The sequence below is a fragment of the Heteronotia binoei genome, chromosome 15 (assembly GCF_032191835.1).
Source record: "Heteronotia binoei isolate CCM8104 ecotype False Entrance Well chromosome 15, APGP_CSIRO_Hbin_v1, whole genome shotgun sequence".
Lineage (NCBI taxonomy): Eukaryota > Metazoa > Chordata > Lepidosauria > Squamata > Gekkonidae > Heteronotia > Heteronotia binoei.
Genome location: NC_083237.1, coordinates 4,080,772 through 4,101,987, shown reverse-complemented (window position 1 = coordinate 4,101,987; position 21,216 = coordinate 4,080,772). Strand labels below are relative to the sequence as shown.

The window sequence follows — 21,216 nt, the reverse complement described above, 5'->3', positions numbered from 1 at the left end:
GTTTTTTTATGTTTTGTATTTTTTAAAAGCAGTTTCTAATACAAACCAGGATTTTTTTTTCCTCCTTATATTTTTATATATATAATATATAAAAGGATGTAAGAAATCAATATCCATCATCGTTGTTAAAAACCACACGCGCAAAACTGCCCCGCCCACCCCGCCAATATATAGAAATCCATGTACACTTCTCTCCCCCCCCCTCAGTGAGTTCAACCAGAGAGAAAACGGAACCCCGCCCCACCCCGAAAAAGTTCTGCGTTAAGAAACCCGTATTAAAAAAATTTTTTTTGCTTGCTTGCGTTTTGTTTTCTCTCTCTTTTTTCCTTTAGAACTCCCGACAAGAGAAAAGAACTGTGTGTTTGTTTGTTTTTTAAAAAAAGAAAAACCAACACAAACCACGCGCTCCAAATTAGAAGCCATCTCTCTGTTCCGTCCCATCGGGACGGCCGAACGGTAATGCTCTCGTGAAGGAAAAAGTCCTTTTCTCTCCTCTAGACCGAAGACCCCGGACCCTTGAAGCGCTTGGGCACGGCGTATTTTGACACAGGACGGGAACATCGGTCCATGCTATCTCTCCCACCAGAGAGGCCGGCCGTGGGACACCGTGGCGACCCATTTCCTCTGCCCTTCTGTTTTCATTTTTTTTCCTGAAATCCAGTATTTTTTTCTTCTCTTCTTTTAATACAAAATCAGCACCACCCAGAAAAGAAAAAGGTTCATTTTTGCAGAATAAATTAAAAAGGATCCATTGCATGTTCTTGGGGGGGGGGGGAGGTGGGGGTGGGTGGGATGAAGGGGACAAACGTGTCCGTCTGCCGGTTCTGTCCCGCTCGGCGCTGGACAAGTGAGTGGATCAGAGGCTCAGATGCTGTGGAGGAGGAGGAGAGGGGGCCAAGTGAGAACAACCCCCTCCACCAATCGCACGGAGGCGAGGGGGCGAGGCCAGCTCGGAGACACAACCCAGAGGTCCACGTCCAGGTGTGGTATGGCTCATCTTGAACTAGGCGACGCAGCCTGTTGAGGAAAGGAAAGAGTTAACAGAGGACTATCATCCGGGCTAGCAAGCAAAAGGGCCATAGACATTACCTCTTTACCCCCCTCCAACTACATGCACTCCACAGGGCTTTTTTTGGAGCAGAAACTCCTTTAAGAGAACATAAGAGAAGCCATGTTGGATCAGGCCAATGGCCCATCCAGTCCAACACTCTGTGTCACATAAGGACATAAGAGGAGCCATGTTGGATCAGGCCAAAGGCCCATCCAGTCCAACACTCTGTGTCACATAAGGGAAGCCATGTTGGATCAGGCCAATGGCCCATCCAGTCCAACACTCTGTGTCACATAAGGACATAAGAGAAGCCATGTTGGATCAGGCCATTGGCCCATCCAGTCCAACACTCTGTGTCACATAAGGACATAAGAGGAGCCATGTTGGATCAGGCCAAAGGCCCATCCAGTCCAACACTCTGTGTCACATAAGGGAAGCCATGTTGGATCAGGCCAATGGCCCACCCAGTCCAACACTCTGTGTCACATAAGGACATAAGAGAAGCCATGTTGGATCAGGCCATTGGCCCATCCAGTCCAACACTCTGTGTCACATAAGGACATAAGAGGAGCCATGTTGGATCAGGCCAAAGGCCCATCCAGTCCAACACTCTGTGTCACATAAGGGAAGCCATGTTGGATCAGGCCAACGGCCCATCCAGTCCAACACTCTGTGTCACATAAGGACATAAGAGAAGCCATGTTGGATCAGGCCAATGGCCCATCCAGTCCAACACTCTGTGTCACATAAGAGAAACCATGTTGGATCAGGCCGGTGGCCCCTCCAGTCCAACACTCTGTGTCACATAAGAACATAAGAGAAGCCATGTTGGATCAGGCCAATGGCCCATCCAGTCCAACACTCTGTGTCACATAAGAGAAACCATGTTGGATCAGGCCAATGGCCCATCCAGTCCAACACTCTGTGTCACACAGTGGCCATTATATATGTGTGTGTGTGTATACACACAAACACATATATATACTGTGGCTAATAGCCACTGATGGACCTCTGCTCCATATTTTTATCCCATCCCCTCTTGAAGCTGGCTATACTTGTAGCCGCCACCACCTCCTGTGGCAGTGAATGCCACATGTTAATCACCCTTTGGGTGAAGAAGGACTTCCTTTTCTCCGTTTTAACCTGAGTGCTCAGCAATTTCATCGAATGCCTTCGAGTTCTTGTATTGTGAGAAAGGGAGAAAAGGACTTCTTTTCTCTGCTTTCTCCATCCCATGCATTATCTTGTAAACCTCTATCATGTCACCCCGCAGTCGACGTTTCTCCAAGCTAAAGAGCCCCAAGCGTTTTAAGCTTTCTTCACCGGGAAAGGAAGAGCAACCTCCGGCCAGGGGGAGCAGAGCATGCTAAAACAGAACGGGAAAGCAGCAGTCCCCTGGGACCCACGTGCTCTGGCTAGACGGAGGTTTTTAAGCAGAGGCTAGAGGGCCATCTGACAGCAATGCTGATTCTGCGAATAAGGCAGATCGGGAGAAGGAGGGCAGGAAGGGTCGCATCGGTGCTTAGCTCTCGTGGCAGTTTGTTAAGATACCCAGGGAAATGCTGCTTGCCACACTGGGGTCAGAAAGCAATTTTTCCCCAGCCTGGTTTGGCCAGGGATCCTAGAGGGTTTTTGCCATCTCCTGGGCCTGGAGCAGGGGTCACTGGGTGTGTGAGTGAGCGGGAGGTATTTGTGAATTTCTTGCATTGTGCTGGGGGTTGGACTAGATGACTCCAAAGATCCCCTTCCAGCTCTATAGCCCAGCTCCCCTCCACCCCACGCTCACCAGAGTGAAGCTGTCATAGATGTGGATGAGTTCCTCTGTCTTGTACTGCTCGAGGACCACGACGCCGTGGAGGGAGGAGCTGCGCTTGCGGGCGCATGCTTCGCAGTGCACCAGGTAGCTGTTCTTGCTGCCGTTCTCGCTGGTCACAAAAAGGATGTTGAAAACTTCCACCTGTGGGGGGAACAGGGAGAGATACAAGCCTATGACCCTCTCTTCTGTGGGGGAGAGGGCCTGTCCCTCACTGGCAGGGCTGCCAACCTCCAGGTGGGGATACAGTTAACTTGCTGACCAGATGGAGGCAGCAGCGTTCCGACTTTACTCTGCCAGCAGTCCGTTGGAGCTCTTTTTGGACTTATGATTTGGACTTATTCATGATTTGGACTATCTGCACAGTATTGTATATATGTGCATAATTATGCATGTAGAGTATGTAAAATATGAGGTTGCTGAAATGCACTTTTTTCCTTGTATGAATTATATTTTGTAACAGTATTTTTCACAGAATGGGTTGTTTTATTTGGTTGCAACCTCCAGGTGGGGCCTGGAGATCTCCTCAGATTGCATATTCTCTCCAGGTTGCAAAGATCAGTTCCCCTGGAGAAAATGGTGGCTTTGAAGGGTGGGCTTTAGGGGGCATGACGCCCCCTGGAGGTCCCTCCTGTCCCCAGACCCTGCTTCCCCCAGGCTCTATCCCCAAATCTCCAGGAATGTCCCAGCCTAGATTTGGGAACCCTCCTCATCAGTCCCTGGGTCGGGTAAGAGAACCCGACTGGGCATTAGTCTGAGCAACACACATTCATTAATTCGCTTAACTGCATTTCCAATCTGTCTTTCTCAAGACAACTCGGCAGATTATGAAAATTGAAAACCAGAAAAAAAAAAATCTATGTTTGGGGAGGTGGAATCATTTACAAACTTTCACAACCACCTCCTAACAAGTTACGTTTTGCAGATTTCCTAATATAAAATTATACTCCTGGCAGAGTTAACCCACAAGGTGTAAAAATGAAGGCAGACACCTCCCCCTCCCCGCCCCCCCTCCAACTACGAGCCTGACCTTTGCTTCCCCCAAGAAGCCACTCGCTGGTTCCGAAATCCAGATTTCCCCATAGCCCCCATTGCGAAGCCAATCCCCTCCTCCAGCTCCTTTATAAATCTCAGGTAACATTTTAGCATAGCTTGGATGCATAGCCCCCAATGTTCCCTCTCAGCTGCAGAGTCTTGTGAGCAAAAAATCTACTTCGTGAGCTACCAGCATTCAAGTTGTGAGCGACTGCACAAATTATTGTCCTCTGGGGGTCATCCTTCCTGAGCTAAGACAAAAAGGCGCGAGCCGGAGGCTAAAAATCTCTCCGCTAGCTCACGCTAACTCAGCGTGGAGGAAACCCTCCCGTTCCTCTCCATTTTTAAATTTAGACCAGGGGTGGCCGAGGGTAGCTCTCCAGATTTTTTTTTGCCTACAACTCCCATCAGCCCCAGCCATTGGCCATGCTGACTGGGGCTGATGGGAGTTGTACACAAAAAAAAAATAAAATCTGGAGAGCTACCCTCGGCCACCCCTGATTTAGACCGTAAAGCCGTTTCCCCTTCCTGAGCTCCTATTATGGCTTCTGCAAAAAAATTCCCACCCCCCACAAATCTTGCATAATGGATCTCCGGAAATATAGACCCTGAAGCTCGCCTCCCCACTCCCTTACACGAAAGTCCTGCAATCTTTTTTTAGCAAACGCCCAACCTCACACCCAAGTGAGAAGTCTCCGCAGGGATTTTGGTGAGGTATCAACGGGATGATGCCAGCTAGGGACCCTTTCTTGCCTTGACACGTTCCACCCCCCCCAAGAACTCAGATGATGTGTACAGACACAGCAGGGCCGCCCACCAGCGACCCGTTTCCAGCAGCTACGATTACGGGCTGGCTGCCGGCTGCGCTTTCCACACCCCGACCCGTTTCGACTTCTCTGGAGTCAGCAACTGCTGTTTCCTCAAAGGAAACCGGGTTTGCGAGAGGTCGGCGGAATGCAAAACAACAGGAAAAATGGTCCCGGAGGCACATGGGAAACTCTCACACTGGAAACTCAGAGGTAAGAGCATAAGAACATAAGAGAAGCCATGTTGGATCAGGCCAATGGCCCATCCACTCCAACACTCGTGTCATACAATAGCCAATATATATGTGTGCGTGTGTATACACACATATACATACATACATATACGCGCACACACACATACACACACACATATATATATACACTGTGGCTAATAGCCACTGATGGACCTCTGCTCCATATTTTTATCCAATCCCCTCTTGAAGCTGGCTATGCTTGTAGCCGCCGCCACCTCCTGTGGCAGTGAATTCCACATGTTAATCACCCTTTGGGTGAAGGAGGACTTCCTTTTCTCCGTTTTAACCTGACTGCTCAGCAATTTCATTGAATGCCCACGAGTTCTTGTATTGTGAGAAAGGGAGAAAAGGACTTCTTTCTCTGCTTTCTCCATCCCATGCATAATCTTGTAAACCTCTATCATGTCACCCCGCAGTCGACATTTCTCCTAGCTAAAGAGCCCCAAGCGTTTTAAGCTTTCTGCATAAGGAAAGTGTTCCAACCCTTTAATCATTCTAGTTGCCCTTTTCTACACTTTTTCCAATGCTATCATATCCTTTTTGAGGTGCGGTGACCAGAATTGTACACAGTATTCCAAATGAGACCGCACCATCGATTTATACAGGGGCATTATGATACTGGCTGATTTGTTTTCAATTCCCTTCCTAATAATTTCCAGCATGGCGTTGGCCTTTTTTATCGCAACCGCACACTGTCTTGACATTTTCAGTGAGTTATCTACCACAACCCCAAGATCTCTTTCTTGGTCAGTCTCTGCCAGTTCACACCCCATCAACTTGTATTTGCAGCTGGGATTCTTGGCCCCAATGTGCATTACTTTGCACTTGGCCACGTTGAACCTCATCTGCCACATTGACGCCCACTCACCCAGCCTCGACAGATCCCTTTGGAGTGCCACACAATCCTTTCTGCTTCTCACCACCCTGAACAATTTAGGGTCATCTGCAAACTTGGCCACTTCACTGCTTACTCCCAACTCCAAATCATTAATTTGGTAGAGGTAGACTGGCTGAGCAGATTTATAAAGGCCCTGCGTGCGAAGGGGTAGACATTTATCCCCGACCAGGCCAAACACAATGTCCACAGACACTAGGACTGCTAATCCCCAGTTGGGGGGCAGGTGATCGCTCGGTTTGGACATAAGAATGTAAGAGAAGCCATTTTGGGCCAGGCCAATGACCCATCCAGTCCAACAATCTCTGGCACAGTGGCAAAAAAACCCAGGTGCCATCAGGAGGTCCACCGGTGGGACCAAGACACTAGTAGCCCTCCCACTGTGCCGCCCCAAGCACCAAGAATACAGAGCATCACCTGCCCCAGAGAGAGAGTTCCATCTATACCTTGTGGCTGATAGCCACTGATGGACCTCTGCTGTATATGAAGAAGATATTGGATTTATATCCCGCCCTCCACTCCGAAGAGTCTCAGAGGGGCTCACAATCTCCTTTACCTTCCCCCCCACCTCCACAACAGACACCCTGTGAGGTAAATGAAGATACTGGATTTATATCCCGCCCTCCACTCCGAAGAGTCTCAGAGCGGCTCACAATCTCCTTTCCCTTCCTCCCCCACAACAGACACCCTGTGAGGTAGATGAAGATATTGGATTTATATCCCGCCCTCCACTCTGAAGAGTCTCAGAGCAGCTCACAATCTCCTTTACCTTGCCCCCGCACCCACAACAGACACCCTATGAGGTAGATAAAGATACTGTATTTATATCCCGCCCTCAACTCCGGAGAGTCTCAGAGCCATTCCAGCAGGCGCAAGTGGAGGAGTGGGGAGTCAGACCCAGTTCTCCCAGATAGGAGTCCACACACTTAACCACTACACCAAACTGGCTCTCTCCAATATGTCTCTCCAATCCCATCTTGAAGCTGTCTGTATGCCTGTAGCTGCTGCCACTTCCTGTGGCAGTGAATTCCACACTTTCGTTACTCTTTTGGTGAAGAAATATTTTCTTTTCTCTATTCTAACCCGACTCCTCGTTAATTTCATGGAGTGCCCACGAGTTCTTGCATTGTGAGAAAGGAAGAAAAGTTCTTTCTCTGCTTTCTCTATCCCATGCATTTGCAACACCCCCTCCCACTTTCTGACTGGGAGAGAAGGATGGTGGGGGGATGTCCCTGCTTGTATCCAACAAAGGGAGCTTGGAGTCTCGAGACCCCAGAAATCTTCTTTGTCTCTTGAGAGCCAGTTTGGTGTAGTGGTGAAGTGTGCGGACTCTTATATGGGAGAACCAAGATGGATTCCCCACTCCTCCTCTTGCAGCTACTAGAATGGCCTTGGGTCAGCCATTGCTCTGGCAGAGGTTGTCCTTGAAAGGGCAGCTGCTGTGAGAGCCCTCTCAGCCCCACCCACTTCACAGGGTGTCTGTTGAGGGGGAGGAAGGTAAAGGAGATTGTGAGAGCCACTTTGGTGTAGTGGTGGTTAAGTGTGCGGGCTCTTATCTGGGAGAACGGGGTTTGAGTCCCCACTCCTCCCCTTGCAGCTGCTGGAATGGCCTTGGGTTAGACAGAGCTATCACAGGAGTTATCCTTGAAAGGGCAGCTGCTGTGACAGCTCTCTCAGCCCCACCCGCCTCACAGGGTGTCTGTTGTGGGGGGAGAAGATCTAGGAGATTGTAAGCCGCTGTGAGTCTCTGATTCAGAGAGAAGGGCGGGGTATAAATCTGCAGTCTTCTACTTCTTTTCCCAACCTCGGAAGGATGGAAGGCTGAGTCAACCTTGAGTCGGCTACCTGAACCCAGCTTCCACTGGGATCAATCTCAGGTCATGAGCAGAGAGCTAGGACTGCAGTTCTGCAGCTTTACCACTTTGCCCCATGGGGCTTACATCTTCTACCCAAAGGGCATCTTAATTTAATTGGAATGTATATAAGAAGAAGAGGAGGAGGAGTCCGGATTTATACGCTGCCCTTCACTACCCAGTGGAGAGCCAGTTTGGTATGGTGATTAGGTCTTATCTGGGAGAACCGGGTTTGATTTCCCACTCCTCCGCTTGCAGCTGCTGGAATGGCCTTGGGTTAGCCAGAGCTCTCGCAGGAGTTGTCCTTGAAAGAGCCAGTTTGGTGTAGCGGTTAAGCGCGTGGACTCTTATCTGGGAGAACCAGGTTGGATTCCCCACTCCTCCACTTGGAGCTGCCAGAATGGCCTTGGGTCAGTCATAGCTCTCGCAGGAGTTGTCTTTGAAAGGGCAGCTTCTGGGAGAGCCCTCTCATAAGAACATAAGAGAAGCATTGTTGGATCAGGCCAATGGCCCATCCAGTCCAACATTCTGTGTCACACAGTGACCAAATACACACACACACACACACTGTGGCTAATAGCCACTGATGAACCTCTGCTCCATATTTTTATCTAACCCCCTCTTGAAGCTGGCTATGCTTGTTGCCGCCACCACCTCCTGTGGCAGTGAATTCCACATGTTAATCTCAGCCCTACCCACCCCACAGGATGTCTGTTATGGGGGAGGAAAGTAAAAGAGATTGTGAGCCTCTCTTAAGACTCCGAGATTCAGAGTGAAAGGCAGGGTATAAATCCAATATCATCTTCTTCTAACCACAATAATATCCTCCTGTGTATAATAAATCTATGGTGTGTATAAATTTCACTAAATAAGTATCAAGAATTAACAGTGGTCAGCAACAAAGCAGTCCTATAAACCTGCTAACGCTGCAGAAAAGGAAGTACTTCTTCACCCAAAGGGTGATTAACATGTGGAATTCACTGCCACAGGAGGTGGCGGCGGCCACAAGCATAGCCACCTTCAAGAGGAGGTTAGATAAAAATATGGAGCAGAGGTCCATCAGCAGCTATTAGCCACAGTGTGTGTGTGTGTGTGTATATATATATATATATATATATTTGGCTGCTGTGTGACACAGAATGTTGGACTGGATGGGCCATTGGCCTGATCTAACATGGCTTCTCTTATGTTCTTATGCAACAGTTAAAGGCGTGTACCATAAGAGGAGCAAACACAAGCACTGAATACATGCAACAAATTCTCACGATTTAAGACAGCACGACATTCAGTATCTTACACGGTAGCTACACTGTCCCGTGGAGCCCTCCGTCTCTTTGCTGCTATCGTAAACGTGCGGGGCGCTCCAGTCTGCTGCTGAGCGGGGCTGCCGGAGTTAATGAGCGGCTGCTCATGCCCGCAGCTTAGAGGCCCCCCTGGTGCACGCTCCCCCCTTAGTGATGGCGCTAGGAGGGGTTTGGAGACTTACGTCGCACTCGTTGCAATAGTAGGCTGGCTCGTCCTTCACCCGTCCCTGGTAGGCGATCTTCTTTCCTGTCCGCACCAGGCTCTCCCGCTGGATCTGACAGTGTTTGATCGACTGCATCAGACAATACCTGAGGGAAAGAGAGGGGCGAGGACCTGAAGCCGGGAGGACACGCGGAGCCGCAGACCCAAAAGCCACAACCGAAACGGGGAGACAGCAGGAGCCCCGGAACCAGGCCATGGGGGAGAGGGGAAGGGAAGGATGGAGCAGATCCGTGCACACACTACCCTGTCTTGCCTTCAAGGCCGGAGGAACATGCTTGGTATAGCGACTCACCCAGCACCCCATGGAAGCATGTGTGCCCCATCACTCCAAATGATGGTGAAATATCAGCTCTTGAACTCCCGCTATTCCAGCTCTCAAAGGCCTACTCTGTCTCTAAACGCGGAGGATACTCAGCAGAGCTATAGCAAAACTAAGAATAAACTGAGTAGCCCAAAACGATCGAGATTTTATCGTATTCTTAAAAGTCGCAGTAACCCAAAATTTCAAGGTACAAATCCACACAAGCCCAATGGGGAAAGTCTCTCTCTCAAAGTCACTGTTAGTGTGTCGGAAGTTAATGTTGGCCATCTTACGACGTGAACCCAGGGAGAACAGCCATCAGTGCAGTAGTCGATTAGTTTTCATGGTTTTTATTCTTTACGGCAGATTTTAACAAGACAGCCTGCTCAGTCAGCTACTGTCTCTGTAAGCAAACATGCGTGGGGTCAGTTACTCGTATTCTTCTTTATTGCAATTTGTATACAGATCTTCGTCACAAGTATTTGCATCCTCTTTTAGCTAGCATGGTTGATTGTTCTGATGCACTTCAGGCCTGTAGCCTTTGGAACGATACTTCGTCTAGCGTCCCGGAGAAAAGTGGCAAAGTTTCTTTATTCTGTTCCAAAGGCACGCCAGAGGATCGCATAGAAATAGTTTATGCTTTTGCTTTTCCTGATGTATATGTATGCAATCGTTCCATTTTATCTTTCTTTTTCCCAACCAATTTGCTCTGATATATATATATATATCTATACATTTTATGCCAATAAAGGCTACCTTGACTAGACTTGAAAATTAGTTAACGGAGACCGGTTTCGGCAACGCCTTTCTCCAGCTGTAGGCCTTTACACCATCCAACGGGTCATGGTTTTCCCAAGAGTAATGACAACTTCTTGAAAAATCCCTAAGCAATAAGGAATATTAGTAGGCTTTGCCTGTTACAGAATTTTGCACTGGAGTCCCCGCTTAGAAGAAATTGTCGTTACTATTGGGAAAACCGTGACCCACTGAATGGCGTAAGAAGAAGATATCGGATTTATATCCCGCCCTCCACTCCGAAGAGTCTCAGAGCGGCTCACAATCTCCTTTCCCTTCCTCCCCCACAACAGACACCCTGTGAGGTAGATGAAGATATTGGATTTATATCCCACCCTCCACTCCGAAGAGTCTCAGAGCGGCTCACCATCTCTTTTCCCTTCCTCCCCCACAACAGACACCCTGTGAGGTAGATGAAGATACTGGATTTATATCCCGCCCTCCACTCCGAAGAGTCTCAGAGCGGCTCACCATCTCCTTTCCCTTCCTCCCCCCCACAACAGACACCCTGTGAGGTAGATGAAGATACTGGATTTATATCCCGCCCTCCACTCCGGAGAGTCTCAGAGCGGCTCACAATCTCCTTTCCCTTCCTCCCCCACAACAGACATCCTGTGAGGTAGATGAAGATATTGGATTTATATCCCGCCCTCCACTCTGGAGAGTCTCAGAGCAGCTCACAATCTCCTTTCCCGTCCTCCCCCACAACAGACACCCTGTGAGGTAGAAGAAGATATTGGATTTATATCCCGCCCTCCACTCCGAAGAGTCTCAGAGGGGCTCACAATCTCCTTTCCCTTCCTCCCCCCAACAGACACCCTGTGAGGTAGATGAAGATATTGGATTTATATCCCGCCCTCCACTCCGAAGAGTCTCAGAGCGGCTCACAATCTCCTTTCCCTTCCTCCCCCACAACAGACACCCTGTGAGGTGGGTGGGGCTGGAGAGGGCTCTCACAGCAGCTGCCCTTTCAAGGACAACCTCTGCCAGAGCTCCGGCTGACCCAAGGCCATTCCAGCAGGTGCAAGTGGAGGAGTGGGGAATCAAACCCGGTTCTCCCAGATAAGAGTCCGCACACTTAACCACTACACCAAACTGGCTCTCCAAGGTAAAGGTCTACAGCTGGAGGAAGGCGTTGCCGAAACCGGTCTCCATTGACTGACTGCTACACTGATGGCTAACGTTAACTTTGGGCACACTAACAGTGACTTTGAGAGAGAGACTTTTCCCATTGGACTTGTGTGGATCTGTACCTTGAAATTTTGTATGTTACTGCGACTTTAAGAATACGATACAATTTTGATGGTTTTGTGCTACTCAGATTATTCGTAGTTTTGCTATACTCCTCCTGCAGGACAGGGTGCAGAATGCACCCAGGGGAGACAGCCTCATAGCCCCACAAGGGCAGTCCCCTTCCCAGAATCTCTCTTGCCTCCGGGGAGAACCCTCTCCCCAAGAAAGGGACTTTGGGGCAGGGTAAGGGGGACAGCTGGCGAACCAGTGCCCAGCAGTCAAGAGACTTTGGCCTGCAGATCCCCGGGGGAGGCCGCTAAGTCCTCACTTGATCATTTTGTACAAGTCGGAGTCGCTGATCTTGACAGTGCGGGCGACATTCCAGGAGACGTGGATCATGGGGACGATGGACTTGACGTTCTTCACCTCGTTCCACTCGTAGCGCTCCAGGGCCAGCTGATACTGGTAGGCTGCGGGACAGAACGGGGGCCGGTTAGGATGGAGGGGAGACCCATCGATCGAAAAAGCTCGTTTGGTGGGCACACAAGACAGGGCCTTTTTGGTGGCAGCCCCACCGTTTCAAAACCGCCTCCCCGGGGAAGGTCGCCCGGCATCCCCGCTTCCAGTCTTTAGGAAGCAGTAGAGGACGCATCTGACTATGTTGAGCAGCAGTCTTGAGGGGCAATTTTAAATTCAGGTTTTATGCTTCTGATGTATTTTCTTCAACTTGTTTCATCTATGTTGGTAAGCTGCCTTGAGCTTCATAAGGCTTCAAAATTGGCCTTCAAATGCCCAGCTGGGCTACAGACTCCCTTGCAGTAGGGGAAGAAGAAGATGATATTGGATTTATATCCCGCCCTCTACTCTGAAGAGTCTCAGAGCGGCTCACAATCTCCTTTCCCTTCCTCCCCCACAACAGACACCCTGTGAGGTAGATGAAGATATTGGATTTATATCCTGCCCTCCACTCCGAAGAGTCTCAAGAGCGGCTCACAACCTCCTTTCCCTTCCTCCCCCACAACAGACACCCTGTGAGGTAGATGAAGATGTTGGATTTATATCCCGCCCTCCACTCCGAAGAGTCTCAAGAGCGGCTCACAACCTCCTTTCCCTTCCTCCCCCACAACAGACACCCTGTGAGGTAGATGAAGATGTTGGATTTATATCCCGCCCTCCACTCCGAAGAGTCTCAGAGTGGCTCAAAATCTCCTTTCCCTTCCTCCCCCACGACAGACACCCTGTGAGGTAGATGAAGATATTGGATTTATATCCCGCCCTCCACTCCGAAGAGTCTCAGAGCGGCTCACAATCTCCTTTCCCTTCCTCCCCCACGACAGACACCCTGTGAGGTAGATGAAGATATTGGATTTATATCCCGCCCTCCACTCCGAAGAGTCTCAGAGCGGCTCACAATCTCCTTTCCCTTCGTCCCCCACAACAGACACCCTGTGAGGTAGATGAAGATACTGGATTTATATCCCGCCCTCCACTCCGAAGAGTCTCAGAGCGACTCACAATCTCTTTTCCCTTCCTCCCCCACAACAGACACCCTGTGAGGTAGATGAAGATATTGGATTTATATCCCGCCCTCCACTCTGAAGAGTCTCAGAGCGGCTCACAATCTCCTTTACCTTCCTCCCCCACAACAGACACCCTGTGAGGGCGGGGGGGCTGAGAGGGCTCTCACAGCAGCTGCCCTTTCAAGGACATTGTCTCAGAGTGGCCCACAATCTCCTTTCCCTTCCTCCCCCACAACAGACACCCTGTGAGGTGGGTATGGCTGAGAGAGCTCTTACAGCACCTGCCCTTTCAAGGACAACCTCTGCCAGAGCTACGGCTTACCCAAGCCATTCCAGCAGGTGCAAGTGGAGGAGCGGGGAATGGGAACCCGGTTCTCCCAGATAAGAGTCCGCACACTTCACCACGACACCAAACTGGTTTTCTACCAGAAGGCTACTCTTATGTTTCCTTAAGTTCCCCCTGCAGCCCTGGGATTCTGAAAAGCAGCCACAAACGCAAAAGGGGAAGACGGAGCTACCCGTGCCAACTGCATCCTACCCTGGACAAGCCCTCTTTCCCGTTTGTTTCAGGAGGCTCCCAATTTCACAAGAAGATGGAAGTTGTATGAGTCATAGAATCACGGAGTTGGAAGGGATCTCCGGGGTCATCTAGTCCAACCCCTGGGCACCATGCCGGGAATTCACAAACACCTCCCCCCCTCCCAACTCACACCCAGTGGCTTCCGTTCCATGGCCAGAAGATGACCAAACCCTCCAGGATCCCTGCCCAAACTGGCCCGGAGAAAAATTGCTGCCTGACCCCAAAGTGGTGAGCACCATTCCTTGGGCTTGTAGTAAAGGGCACCAAGAACTAAGCACTGAGGTGACCCTTCCCACCCTCCTTCTCATGATCTGCCCAAGTTCACAGCATCTTCATCGCTGTCAGAGGGCCATCTAGCCTCTGTTGAAAAACCTCCAAGGAAGGAGAACTCACCACCTCCCGAGGAGGAAGCCTGTTTCACTCAGAAACTGCTCTAACGGTCAGGAAGTTCTCCCTCATAGAATCATAGAGTTGGAAGGGACCTCCAGGGTCATCTAGTCCAACCCCCTGCACAATGCAGGAAACTCACAAACGCCTCCCCCTAAATTCACAGGATCTTCATTGCTGTTAGATGGCCCTCTAGCCTCCGTTTAAAAACCTCCAAGGAAGGAGAGCCCAGTTAAAACATAGAATCCTAGAGTTGGAAGGGACCTCCAGGGTAATCTAGTCCAACCCCCTGCACAATGCAGGAAACTCACAAACACTTCCCCCTAAATTCACAGGATCTTCATTGCTGTCAGAGGGCCCTCTAGCCTCTCTTTGAAAACCTCCAAGGAAGGAGAGCCCACCACCTCCCAAGGAGGAAGCCTGTTCCACTGAGGAACCGCTCTAACCATAGAATTCTAGTGTTGGAAGGGATCTCCAGGGTCATCTAGTCCAACCCCCTGCACAATGCAGGAAACTCACAAACCCCTCCCCCTAAATTCACAGGATCTTCATTGCCGTCAGAGAACCATCTAGCCTCTGTTTGAAAACCTCCAAGGAAGGAGAGCCCACCACCTCCCAAGGAGGAAGCCTGTTCCACTGAGGAATTGCTTGAACGGTCAGGAAGTTCTTCCTAATGTTGAGCCGGAAACTCTTTTGATTTAATTTCAACCCGTTGGTTATGGTACTACCTTCTGGGGCCACAGAAAACAAGTCCACACCCTCCTCTATAGGATAGCCCTTCAGGTATCATAGAATCCTAGAGTTGGAAGGGATCTCCAGGGTCATCTAGTCCAACCCCCTGCACAATGCAGGAAACTCACAAACACCTCCCCCTCAATTCACAGGATCTGTCAGAGAGCCCTCTAGCCTGTCTTTGAAAACCTCCAAGAAAGGAGAGCCCACCACCTCCCGAGGGGGAAGCTTGTTCCATTGAGGAACAGCTCGAACTATCAGGAAGTTCTTCCTCATGTTTAGTTGAAAACTCTTCTGCTTTAATTTCAACTCGTTGGTTCTGGTCCGACCTTCTGGGGCCGCAGAAAACAGCTCTGCACCGTCCTCTAACTTGGATCTGCCTGGCCCAGTCTCTCCCAGCCCCACAACTAGAGAGGCTGGGGGCTGAGCAGTTCTAATCCAGACGAGAGCCATAAGAGCTCCCTCCCGTCCTCAGAGGGATCCGGTCCCCGCCCCTCACCTGTCAACGGGCCGACGTTCCAAGCGATGTTGTTGCACCAGCCCGTCGCCTGAACCCAGTGGACGGTCCCGGCGTTGATCCACACGAGGTCTCCCGGCCGCTGGATGAAGCGATACACGGGGATGTTGGACTGGTAGAGGTCTTCTAGGATGGGCCACCACGAGCCGGTCAGGTAATCCACATTGTGCCTGAGAGAACAAACACAGCCCGGTGAGGCGGGAACGCCCCGGACCATCTTTCTGCAGACGGCACAGCTTGGCGCCCCCCTCTGCCAGACGCCGACGTGCCCACAAGCTCTCCGTCTGGGATGTGAGCAGACAAAGTCTAGCGCTTCCCCAGGTGGGGAGCCGCCCCCGCCGCGAGCCGGCCAAGGCCGCCTCCTCCCCCAGTCCTCTCACCGCCCACCTGTCACAGAAGGCACTGATGCTTTGCCAGTAATGCTCGTGGACAGCAAACCATTCGCAGTCGCCAGGCCCGATGTTGATGTTCACAGAACAGAAGTTGTTGTTCTCCTGATGGCCTGGAAGAGAAGAACGCGCTTGAGGACCCCAGAAAGCAGCCCTGCTTCAAGCCCTCTCTCTGAGGGGATTCAGAGAAGGCTTGGAGAAGGCACAATATCCAGCGCTAAGCGTCACAGACTTTCATGCCACTTTTCACTAAAGGTAATTCACAAACTGGTTTAGGGGGATTAAAAGTCGGTAGATAAACGCTTTTAAAAAAAAAACATGGAATAAAACCCCCATTAATTGACGAAAAGGCAAACTAAACCAAGTCTTCTCAGGTGCCTTTGGAGGAGGAGGAAGAAGACGAATGCAGATTTATACCCCACCCTTCTCTCCGAATCAGAGACTCAGAGCGGCTTACAATTTCCTGTATCTTTCCCCCCCAAAACAGACACCCTATGAGGTGGGTGGGGCTGAGAGGGCTCTTACAGCAGCTGCCCTTTCAAGGACAACCTCTGCCAGAGCTCTGGCTGACCCAAGGCCATTCCAGCAGGTGCAAGTGGAGGAGTGGGGAAGCAAACCCGGTTCTCCCGGATAAGAAGATTGTAGATTTATACTCCACCCTTCTCTCTGAATCAGAATCTCAGAGCAGCTCACAATCTCCTATATCTTCTCCCCCACAACAGACACCCTGTGAGGTGGGTAGGGCTGAGAGGGCTCTCACAGCAGCTGCCCTTGCAAGGACAACTCCTGTGACAGCTATGGCTAACCCAAGGCCATTCCAGCAGGTGCAAGTGGAGGAGTGGGGGAATCAAACCAGGTTCTCCCAGATAAGAGTCCGCACACTTAACCACTACATCAAACTGGGAAAAAAAAACAAGCAACAGGAAAGGAGCCAAAGGAACTTCCTGAAAAATGAAATAACACGAGCTCTGGAGCGGCAGCTAAAAAGGCCCTGCTAAGAATCATACAGTTGGAAAGGACCTCCAGGGTCATCTAGTCCAACCCCCTGCACAATGCGGGAGTGCTTCTAGCAGAACTGGAGCTTGCCTCCCTAAAGGATAGAATGCAAAACAGGACGGCTTTTCAAGAATACAAATCAGGAGACATTTGGGAAGAAATGTCCTTGGGGGGGGAGGGGACATCCAGAACTCTGAAGGTTAAAATAAGCACCATGAAGTTGGCGAAGAAACAAGCCAGAAGCTGGCAAAACTATATCTAAACTAGAAACCTCTGGGAAAGACATGTTCTTGGTTTAACCCAAACTTCCAAGCAATAGAGCAATTAACAGACTCCTTTTATTGCCTTATGACACTCCCACCATCGTTCTCCCATTCGGACATGTGACTGCTTTATAGGCTTCCCACGCAAATGCTATCCAGACCAAATTGTTCTTTCAATTTGTAAATTTCACTCTCTGGCCACTGGATCCACACTTTGCACTCTTAACCACTGCTCACCAGCTAGGTGTAGCTCTGCTCGCTGTACACCACACTCCATTGTCTGAAGAAGTCTGCACGTGCACAAAAGTTTACAATCTGAATGCACCTTTGTTGGTCTTAAATGGGCTACCGGACCCCTTACTTTGGCTTGTCGCTTCAGACCAGCACTGCTGCCCACCTGGATCTATCTAAAGTGGGAAGAGGTTGACCATGGTGGAGGTATCAGACTGCAAGAACAAAGCACAAACTGCTCACGGTCACAAGGCTGAAAATGTAAAAATAAAAAAAATCTATTGACAGTAATAGAGAGCAATACAAAATTTCTGGGACGCATTTCTTCAAATTTCAGCCGCTTCGAGTCATGTGGCAATCTGCGTGACTCGAAGTGGCTGTAATTTGAAGAAATGCATCCCGAAAGTTTGCGTGCCTGAAGAAGCCTATCTGGGAAATGGCTTGGTTTGCTAGCTCCTGTGCGTGGGGATCGTTGAAGTCAGCTCATCGTCTTTATCTCAGCATTTGAAAAAGGGACAGGAGTTCCCTAAAACAGGAAAAGTCTGCTATAAGGGCACTGTTGCCTTAAGAACATAAGAGAAGCCATGTTGGATCAGGGCAAAGGCCCAGCCAGTCTTACACTCTGTGTCACATAAGAGAAGCCATGTTAGATCAGGCCAATGGCTCATCCAATCCAACACTCTGTGTCACATAAGAACAGAAGAGAAGCCATGTTGGATCAGGCCAATGGCCCATCCAGTCCAACACTCTGTGTCACATAAGAACATAAGAGAAGCCCTGTTGGATCAGGCCAATGGCCCATCCAGTCCAACACTCTGTGTCATATAAGAACATAAGAGAAGCCCTGTTGGATCAGGCCAATGGCCCATCCAGTCCAACACTCTGTGTCACATAAGAACATAAGAGGAGCCATGTTGGATCAGGCCAGTGGCCCATCCAGTCCAACACTCTGTGTCACATAAGAACATAAGAGAAGCCATGTTGGATCAGGCCAATGGCCCATCCAGTCCAACACTCTGTGTCACATAAGAACATAAGAGGAGCCATGTTGGATCAGGCCAGTGGCCCATCCAGTCCAACACTCTGTGTCACATAAGAACATAAGAGAAGCCATGTTGGATCAGGCCAATGGCCCATCCAGTCCAACACTCTGTGTCACATAAGAACATAAGAGAAGCCCTGTTGGATCAGGCCAATGGCCCATCCAGTCCAACACTCTGTGTCACATAAGAACATAAGAGAAGCCCTGTTGGATCAGGCCAATGGCCCATCCAGTCCAACACTCTGTGTCACATAAGAACATAAGAGGAGCCATGTTGGATCAGGCCAGTGGCCCATCCAGTCCAACACTCTGTGTCACATAAGAACATAAGAGAAGCCATGTTGGATCAGGCCAATGGCCCATCCAGTCCAACACTCTGTGTCACATAAGAACATAAGAGGAGCCATGTTGGATCAGGCCAGTGGCCCATCCAGTCCAACACTCTGTGTCACATAAGAACATAAGAGAAGCCATGTTGGATCAGGCCAATGGCCCCTCCAGTCCAACACTCTGTGTCACATAAGAACAGAAGAGAAGCCATGTTGGATCAGGCCAAAGGCCCAACCAGTCCAACATACTGTGTCACATAAGAACATAAGAGAAGCCATGTTGGATCAGGCCAGTGGCCCAACCAGTCCAACACTCTGTGTCACACAGTGGCCAAAACAATTATATAAGAACATAAGAGAAGCCATGTTGGATCAGGCCAGTGGCCCATCCAGTCCAACACTCTGTGTCACATAAGAACATAAGAGAAGCCCTGTTGGATCAGGCCAATGGCCCCTCCAGTCCTACACTCTGTGTCACATAAGAGAAGCCATGTTGGATCAGGCCAATGGCCCATCAGTCGAACACTCTCTGTCACACAGTGGCCAATATATGCCTTGATGAATTTTGTCGAGTCTGCAAGGAATCTTGTACACGGTTTTAATCGATGCGTTTTAACTTATATATTTAAGTCGTTTGATGCCTGCGATCATAGCACGCTATGACTTCGATGCAAGCCGCCCTGAGCCCACCTTGGCGGAGTGGGCGGGGTATAAATCGAATGAAACACAAACTATCTGTATAATGGGAGTTTTATGGTAACCCACTGTCAACAGGGTGAAAAGTTTCGCATCGCTCTTTATTACTGTCAATAGATTTTTTCCCTGCATTTTCAGCCTTGTGACCGTGAGCCTTTGTGTTTGTTTCCAGCGGCACGGTTTCCTCTGTGGGAGGCATCGGACTGGCACCAACGCACAGGCCCCTCCTGCGCCCCTTACCTGGCGTGCGGCTTCCCGGTACTTTCATGTACAGCTGTACCGTGTTCATGCCCAGGATGGTGTGCCCCACGTGGCTCAGCATGTTCCCCGTGGAGGTGACTCGCATGAAGGCTGGGAGCTTCAACAGCTCCTGTAGCTGCGGCTTCCACCTGCAGAGCACCGAACAATGAAAAAGGGCACCTTAAAAGACAGATTCAGAGGTTCATGTCGGTCTACAGCAGAACATCTCGCTGCGATGTCACAAGCACCTTTGAGACCAAGATTTTCAGAGTATGAATGAGCCGACAATGGAAACTTTCAGGGCTTTTCCCTTTAGCAGGAACTCCTTGGCCTATTAAGCCACACACCCGATGTAGCCAATCCTCCAAGAGCTTACAGGGCTCTTAGTACAGGGCCTACTGTAAGGTGATGATGATATTGGCCTTATATCCTGCCCTCCACTGTGAATCTCAGCGTCTCGGAGCGGCTCACAATCTCCTTTATCTTCCTCCCCCCACAACAGACACCCTGTGAGATGGGTGGGGCTGAGAGGGCTCTCACAGCAGCTGCCCTTTCAAGGACAGAGTCTTAGAGCGGCCTACAATCTCCTTTACCTTCCTCCCCTACAACAGACACCCTGTGAGGTGGGTGGGGCTGAGAGGGCTCTCACAGCAGCTGCCCTTTCAAGGACAGAGTCTTAGAGCGGCCTACAATCTCCTTTACCTTCCTCCCCTACAACAGACACCCTGTGAGGTGGGTGGGGCTGAGAGGGCTCTCACAGCAGCTGCCCTTTCAAGGACAGAGTCTTAGAGCGGCCTACAATCTCCTTTACCTTCCTCCCCTACAACAGACACCCTGTGAGGTGGGTGGGGCTGAGAGGGGTCTCACAGCAGTTGCCCTTTCAAGGACAGAGTCTCAGAGTGGCTTACAATCTCCTTTACCTTCCTCCACCACAACAGACATCCTGTGAGATGGGTGGGGCTGAGAGGGCTCTCAAAGCAGCTACCCTTTCAAGGACAACTCCTGCGAGAGCTATGGCTAACCCAAGGCCATTCCAGCAGCAGCAAGAGGAGGAGTGGGGAATCAAACCTGGTTCTTCCAGATAAGAGTCCACACACTTAACCACTACACCAAACTAGCTCTCCAGTAAGCTTCAGGAAAATTGACTACATCAGGGAGGGTGTGGCCTAATATGCAAAGGAGTTCCTGCTACAAAAAAACCCCTGGGAACTTTGAGTCTCGAAAGCGCCCACCTTGAAAATCTACTTGCTTTCTCAGCTGCTCCTGGCTTGAACTGAGATGTTCATCTTTAAAAGCTACTAAAGAAGAAGAGATTGGATTCATACCCCGCCCTATACTCTGAATCTCAGAGTCTCAGAACGACCTACAATCTCCTTTCCCTTCTTTTCCCCCAGCCACAACAGACACCCTGTGAGGTAGGTGGGGCTGAGAGAGCTCTTACAGCAGCTTCACCCCTAAACCAAAACCCCACTGGATGAGCACTGAAAAGCAAGCAGATAGCATCAAGGAAAAATGATAAATCTCCACCTGTTTCAGCCTCGTACTAACAAAGCTGGGATTTTTATACAATGGACTCTCATCTGGGAGAACCAGGTTTGATTCCCCACTCCTCACCCTGCGCCCGCAGGAGTGACCTTGAGACAGCCACAAGTTCTTGCAGACCTGTTCCTCTCAAGAGCAGTTTCTGTCAGAGCTCTCTCAGCTCCACCTACCTCACAGGGTGTCTGTTGT

The 21,216-nt window shown here is 50.1% G+C and overlaps 1 protein-coding gene across 1 annotated transcript in view; it reads right to left on the bottom strand.

Annotated features, from left to right (window-relative positions):
* Window positions 1-641: 641 nt before the first annotated feature.
* Window positions 642-21,216, bottom strand: part of KDM6B (lysine demethylase 6B) — a 55,233-nt gene continuing 34,658 nt past the window's right edge. Inside the window, exons 15-21 of the mRNA XM_060256837.1 lie at window positions 19,486-19,634; window positions 15,687-15,801; window positions 15,282-15,469; window positions 11,892-12,033; window positions 9,194-9,320; window positions 2,838-3,008; window positions 642-1,017 (exon numbers count right to left, since the gene is read on the bottom strand). Coding sequence (XP_060112820.1) covers window positions 994-1,017; window positions 2,838-3,008; window positions 9,194-9,320; window positions 11,892-12,033; window positions 15,282-15,469; window positions 15,687-15,801; window positions 19,486-19,634 — 916 coding nt within the window. The 3' untranslated portion in view covers window positions 642-993. The remainder of the gene's footprint in view (window positions 1,018-2,837; window positions 3,009-9,193; window positions 9,321-11,891; window positions 12,034-15,281; window positions 15,470-15,686; window positions 15,802-19,485; window positions 19,635-21,216) is intronic.